The sequence below is a fragment of the Poecilia mexicana genome, unplaced genomic scaffold, assembly GCF_051168715.1.
Source record: "Poecilia mexicana isolate PSO_F unplaced genomic scaffold, ASM5116871v1 scaffold_11, whole genome shotgun sequence".
Taxonomy (NCBI): domain Eukaryota; kingdom Metazoa; phylum Chordata; class Actinopteri; order Cyprinodontiformes; family Poeciliidae; genus Poecilia; species Poecilia mexicana.
The window spans coordinates 24,462,541-24,470,116 of record NW_028263380.1 but is presented as its reverse complement, the minus strand read 5'-3'; the positions used below and the strand labels follow the sequence as shown (position 1 = coordinate 24,470,116).

Below are 7,576 nucleotides of genomic sequence, written 5' to 3'. Positions count from 1 at the left end.
ATCCCATAAGTTTTAAAACTAGCTCAGATCTTATTTGTTTTGTCTGCTAGATGGAGCAACGCAAGTAGCTACTAATGCTATTATTATTCTATCGCTATTATCTTTCTACTTTTTTCTTTAACTAACTTAACTGGATTAATGCTTCTATATTTTTCTATGCATGGTCTGGTCATAACAGATAGCTGCTCACACCTAATTTCTTCCTTTCAAAATGGAGTTCCTCGCGTTCCTACAAGCTCGCTCACTGTGAGAGATTGTTGCAAAGTAGTGCACTTGAGTGCCCATTGTTGGTGCTCATACAGGAGGAGTGAGTGCTGTAAAGTCTGTGGCTCTATGCAATCAGCAAGTTTTGTTTTAGAAATAAAGCCCTTTTTACCATATCAAATAATAACTGATCTTCCCTTCAGTGTTTATGTTATAGTGGAGGCAAAAAAGACAAACTGATTTGTAGATAATATTATAGATAACATTTAATTAAAGATAAATATAACACATCTCGATTTAGGTTTACAGTCGCTGCACATTGCTCATAAATGTCCATTTTGGAAATAGATCTAACAATCAAAGCTGCTAAAATATTAATATAAAAGTAAGCAGCAAAAATGTGGCAGAACATTTCATTTAATTCATATTATTTTACTTTTGGGGAATTCAGCATATACACTTTCATTATATCTTTAAATTACAAACTCTTTTTTTAAACAATATGAATATCAGGAATGTTTCCTTGTTCTGTTGAAACAGGTTTAGGAGACAGGCTTCATGTAAAAAACATTACTTCGAAGCATATAAAACAGGAATGGCTGCAATGCATACAAGATAAACATAGCTGCTAACTAGAAGTTATATACACATAGAACTCAATAGGACAGATTATAATGAACAGAATCCAACAACATAAAGGATATTTCACGACATTCTCATTATCTCAGTTATCCAGCATAATTTGTCAGAATAATTTGTGGAACTTTGACAGAGTATTTTCTCATTTAGAAAAGACTGAAAAAAATTAAACATATCTGTGCTTTTATTTTGGATATATTTTTCTTTGTATTGGTTAAATAAAAAAGAAGAGACAAAAAGCATAAAGTTATGATTACATTTTTCTGATAATCTCTGCTGTACCTGAGAACCCACAGCTGGCACCACACTCTGCCTGCAGCAGATAGTCACACCACTGCTGTGTTGATTTGTTACTTTCAGCATGCATTTGAAACCGATGTTTTTAGCAATAAAGTTTTGCTGTTTGTCTATTAATTTAGACTCAATGCACATTTAAATAGGTATTTAAATTAGCATTCACTAACACAGTTATATATGTTAATACACGTTATACTAACATTCAAAAACTAACATTTGTTTATTTACATCCATTGGATAAATTGTTAAAAGAAATGCTGTTAAATGTACATCCAATTAAAATAGGCCTTTTTAAAGCTTTCGGTGCAAATTATGCTTCTCCAACAAAGATACACTTATGTTAAGGCTATTTACTCATTCTTATAAACTGCTGCCAATTAATATAGCTTTCAGTATGTATAGGTAATAAATACAATACAGTATGAAATCATTTTCAAAAGAACAGAAAGATCATTTATATAGGAGTTCATCTTTAGATGGATTTTATTTGTACAAATTAAATGAATGACCAATACTACTTTGAATAAATCTAACATATTCTTTCATTTAATTTCATAAAAACTTAAATACCCACAATCCAATTAGGAGACCAAAGTCATAGCAGGATGCTGCATTTCTCCATCTTGATTCTCAAGTCAGCTTCTCAGAGAGACATGTTTTCAGAGTCTGAAGAACCAAAAGCATGCTGTTAATCTACTAATCTTATACTTCACAGATTATTTGGTGAAACATCAATTTAATCAGTGTCAGAGCAGACATAACAAATGGATAAAGAACAGACTAACAAATGCTCTGCCTACTTACCAGGGGTGAGTGGTCTTTCTGAAAGCAACACAGATAATTTGGGTTTCAATATGCAAACATATGATCAGATCAAACTTTTAAAATTGAAACATTTATATTCCTATGTTTTCCTATGTAATGAACATATTAACAGTAATTTTTTTGCTGTCTTCTTCAGATTGTACTCAATTAAGTTTGAAGTTATTTCATGACAAGTCCAGCTCTAAGAGGCTCTTACCATTTCTCTTCTTGTAGGCAGTAAATGCTAAAGCGATGATGATGATGGCAATCACAACAGAAATTACAGCAATGATGATGATTCTTATCTGAGATGATTCATCTGCTCAAAGATGAACAAAAAGAACTGATGAGGTAAGAACACAGCATGAATTGGAAACTGCTGAATCGAGCCCATAGATGTTATGTGAATTGTCATATTTTACTGGGGTTTTATTTTTAAGAAGGGATGTGCTCAGTATGGGACACTGACATCAGCAGTTCTGCAAACAGCTTCTTCACAAAAAGCTTATACAAAGCAGTTACAATGCTTCCTATGCAGAATATGTTTATTGTTTTCTAGATTTTCTGATTTCAGCAGAATGAAGTTTTAGTTCACGCATCCAACAGCATTAAATACTAATATTTATGAGTCTGAGATATAGATACTTATCCTCACCCCAGTTGGTCTCGATTACTTCTTTATCCAACTTGATCAGGATTTTGTTTCCAGCTCCAATAAACTGAAACACACAGTCGTACCTCACCCAATCCACAGGTGGGATAGATGAAATATCCAGATCAATACGATACTGGAATGTACTATCCTCATTGTTGAGGACTTCTCCAGGGTTCACACCTTCATGAATCTCCTCTCCATCCTTCCTCCAGAACATCAGGAAACTCTTTGGGTAGAAACCAGTAGCGTGACACCTGACGGGAGAGGAGGGAGTTTTCTGAAGGAGAGAAACTGAGGGGTAATCTGAACATGATGGGGGAAAACAGAAGAGGAAAGGGATGAAGAGGTAGTAAGTGGATGATATAATTAGAGCAAGGCATGGTCAACAGTTTATTAACTGAGTTATACATATATAACATATTTTTCCAACAAGCTTGTTGGACAAATATGATGAAACAGCTTTTAACAAATTGGTTTCAAAAGTAGAATAAAATAGTAGAAAAATATGATCGTTATTACTATGTACCACTTGATAACAAGACATAGAATAATTTAGTACACAAGAAGTCCATTCAGTTAAGTGATTGTACCTGTTCTAAAGAGAGTTCTGTTTCCAGCGATCAAGGATTCACTGAGCCATAGATAGCACTGATTTGTAAGGAGATCAACAAGAAAATCTATAGTCAACATATCCAGGTCCCAAAGCTGTTTGAGAAAAAGAGCCTCTTTTCTCAGAGCAATCCATTCCCGTCCTTTTAAATCAAATTCAAGAAAATCTTCTCCATCATAACCGTACTTCATAAAGCCAGTCAGCTCTTCAGTTTCCATATTCAGTTCACAGCCATTTGAAATCTGAAAAATATGGATGCCTGAAAAAAAATAGTCTAGTTATAGGCCACATAACATGTCAAAATGAGAGTAATATTAAGCAGTGAAAAATACTAATCTAGTTAGTAATGGCTTATTGCTATCTTAACTGGCATAAAATAAAGAATATTCACATTAACTATCTCAGATAAACAAGGTAATGAACATACTGTACCTTCACTTTGATTGAAGTGGTTCATAATGAGATCAACATTTTTGCTGAAGAAAGGAGGATTTTTTAAGTAGCAACGATCTTTGACCCATTGAAATTGGTCAGGATGATCTGTAAATAGTTTCTGCATCCAGTCTTGATTTGCTTCAACAATTTTTGCATTGCAGTAAACTACCTGGATGTCATCAACCTCTGCAATGGTTTCAAATGCAGGGAATTCTGTGAGCCCAGAGGACCCAGTGTAGTCGATCTTCATGACATGCATCACTGTATGGAAAAATATTAATTAGAACAAAATTACAATAACAAAATTCTCTCTCTCTCTCTTTCTCAACTGTAATATTATATTAGACAGACCGTAAATCTAAAGGTACTTGTCACTTCTATATTGTGGGAGCACGGGAAGCGGCATGGATGAATAAAAAAAACAACAACAACAACAAAAAAACATAACAATGACGAACACTGTGTGTGCTAGGAGGCTGGAGTTGGGGGGGGGGGGTTGAGTGGATGGAAGATTATAACAGGGAGGAGGGGGGGGGGGACAGAAAATGCTTGGAAACCACTGGGGGGCCCAGGAGAAAAAGTTTGGGAACCACTGCAGTAATGAAAAGAGAACACTATGTTGCTGTGGGAATATGGGTTTTTGTGTGTCTTTATTGGTTAATTTAGTCCCTGTGTTGTTTTGTCTAGCCCTTTATTGGTTCCAGCTGTATCTTGTTCCCCTGATTGCTCCCTTGTGTATTTTACCTCACCTGTGTCACCTACTCCCCACTGGATCCTTGTCTCTGTCATGTCTGTGTTGCTTACTTTGATGGTATGAGTTTCGTCCTCATAGCTCACCTTAGATTCCTGCTCATTTTCATTTTGGTAACCATTAAAGCTGATTTCTCAACTTGTTTATTGTTTTCTAGAGACCTTCTACAAACCATTTTGTGACAGTTGCTTGGGAATATGTTGCCCCAAGCAACATAGTGGATTACTATGCTGCTTGGGGCATAGTAATCCCAAGCAACACCAACATCAACAAGGAACATGACAACTGTGGAGAGTAGAGATTTTTACTCCTATACTGTGGGAGTGACTGCAGCAGGTTACTACACGCACACCCCTACACCCCCACCCCTCCATTACACCTCCACAACCCTCCACACTTTACCCCATAAATCTTAGTGCAAGGATGAGCATACATGTAAAATAGTTAAAGAATAAACAGCAATGAGCCTTTCATGCTTATGTTTGTTTTCTGGTAATCCTGACATTAACCGAAACAGCTACGAACACAGAACAGTGGCAGAGCTTTCCTAAAATTGCACAGTAACTTGTAAAAATAAATATACAGGCTGAAATATATTTATGATTATCCTAGTTAAAAACAAATGTTTATTGCTAAAATAGATTTACATCACACGGATTTGTAAACACACTCTAAATGACCTCTTGCTTAAAAATTGTTATCTATTCATGTCGGTATGGAGAGCCTTACAAAGCAAATGGGTGATTCTTTTTTTGCGGCAACATTTCGGCTTCAGGATTTTTGAAAAAAAAAAAAAAAAACAGTATTGTTTTAAGTTTTAAATATTTTGTCACAACACTGACATGTTTAACAATAAGAAATTAATAATGGGCAAGCTCAGGCTTGGATAAATTAATAATTACATGTGTTTTTTTTCACCATTGTCTCTGAATGTGCTCCACCCCGTTATGAACATTTACATATAGACCACAAATAGTTAAACATTTAAATATTGAAAAATAATGGCTTTTTCTTAAAAGAGTGTGTCCCTTTTACTATATGTTTGTTCTTGAAATTGTAACACATCATGTAGTTACGAATCATTTATGTCTGTAATGTAAAGAAAAAACTGTTTTTTTACTCATTATTACTGACAGCATTGAACATATTGGTAATTTTAAAAACGTATACCAATATTTGCATTTATTGGTCTTCAATTCCCAACATGGACCAGAAAAATTCACAGTACTTAATGTGTCTGTAACAATATTTAATAAAAACATGTGTGGAATGGAACATAACATGGTAGATTGTCCCATAACAAGGCGGAAAATCAACATCTTTGATTCTAAAATTTGACGATTTTCATCATTAGTTGCATAATTGCCTCTTTCATGTCAAAGTATAGGCAGAGTATTTGTCCTGGCTCTATTTGGCAAAAACAGGTGACATCCCTGTAGTGGATTTCCCCATGACAGGTACTCATTGTTCCTCTCACAGGAGTCAATGGGGGTACCAAGTGAAATGAAAACAGACAAATGGTAAAGACGTCTGTTAATACCTCAGACTACTCTGCAACTCTATTCCATCATCTGACATTTTTTATTTTACTTAAAATGATTACTTTTCACCCTAATTTCCACACTGTTTGGTTCATGAACATAACAGGGTGGAACTTTTCTAACTAATCTACCTACAGCTATTTATGTGGTGAACATTTAGCTAGTTAACCTTCAACAGAATAACAAACCTTGACTAAATCTAATATATTGTTTTTTAAATTCTACTGAATAAACATTTTTCACAATCTATCCTATCATGGTGGAACTTTAAGCTTTACTCATACAGGTTTAACATATTTAAGATAAGAAAAAGTACATAGGTAGTGACAGTTGAAGCTTACTTTGTTTTCCATGGTTGAATTTACTTCAAAACCAATTGATGTCACTTACATTAAAGGGTTTTTATGGAGTTTCAGACTTTTTGAAGGCAAAAAGGAAACATCCTAACAGGGTGGAAAGTTAGTACTGGGACATGTATAATATGAAGAAAATATCAAATGAGAAAAATAGTTTCAACAGATTCAATTGCATATTAAAATAAGGTTTAGTCCAGTCATTCAACTTATTGAAGAAAACTTAAAAAATATATATATTTTATAGATTTAACTTCATGAGGAAGTCTATTACTCTGCACTGGGGACACAATGAAATTGAGCATGTTGGTCACCAAAAAGGTGTGTAAAGAACAAAATAATATTTAAAAGGCATTTAATTTATATTTGAATAATGGCAAACATCTAAATGTATAATTGAAATACTTTGTTGTAAATATTTGGCACATTTTACAAAAAATAATTGTAAGCAAAACATGGGGACATGGAATGTTGCTGCAAAAAAATAATCACCCAAATTAGAAAAAAAACAATATAAGGTATAAATGACAATGTACTGCAATTTCTTACCTGCAGCTGTGGTATGGCAGAACATGAGAAGTATCACTAACTTCATCTTGCTTAGAAAGCTTACGTGCAAATGAAGGTTTGAGGGGAAGTCTGACTCGCTTAACTTGTTTGCTAAATCTAGAAATACTTTCTGTTTTATGCTCTTCATTGTATAATGTGACATGTGAGAGCAGGGGTGAAAGTAGTTTTAAATTCTTGGGGGAACTATGACAGAAAAAAAAAAAATAAAATAAAAAAAAAAAAATATATATATATATATATATATATATATATATATTTTTTTTTTTTTTTGTGTGTGTGTGTGTGCTTTGGAGTTTCTGTGCTGATTAATTGTTTTGTGAAGTGATAAAAGCTGGTAGCTCTTGAATTGCTACAAAATAAAGCTGTATTTCCTTCAGTCCACTGGGTGCAATGTTGAACCTTGAGATGCTATGAGACCTAAATTCTGAACATCATGGCATGGAGTGCATCCCAGTTTTCCATGTCTGGCATATAACCATTCATTTTATCTTTTAAACTGGTTATATTGATCCGCCAGACAGAGGGATAATCAGTAGCCCAGCATCATGACCTGTTTGTTCTGAAGATCCTGCAGCTTCATCTTCCCAACATGGCGCCTCCTCATCGTGACTCTCATACTGACAGGAGGAACCACAGAGCTCGGTTAGGTTAAAGCTCATCTTCTGAAGTTGGGATATTTTTCCTCCAACAGGATCCAGAGGAATCGCCTCAAACCAG

At 34.5% G+C, this 7,576-nt stretch overlaps 1 protein-coding gene across 1 annotated transcript; it reads right to left on the bottom strand.

The window, feature by feature from the left end:
- Nucleotides 1-452: 452 nt before the first annotated feature.
- Nucleotides 453-7,101, bottom strand: LOC148156563 (major histocompatibility complex class I-related protein 1-like). The gene is made up of 7 exons (XM_088010453.1): nt 6,839-7,101; nt 3,642-3,905; nt 3,190-3,468; nt 2,600-2,902; nt 2,162-2,263; nt 1,945-1,962; nt 453-1,806 (listed from the first exon to the last, which is right to left on the bottom strand). The coding sequence occupies exons 1-7, from the start codon at nt 6,999-7,001 to the stop codon at nt 1,784-1,786; spliced, it is 1,152 nt and encodes a 383-aa protein (XP_087866579.1). The 5' UTR covers nt 7,002-7,101; the 3' UTR covers nt 453-1,783.
- Nucleotides 7,102-7,576: the final 475 nt, after the last annotated feature.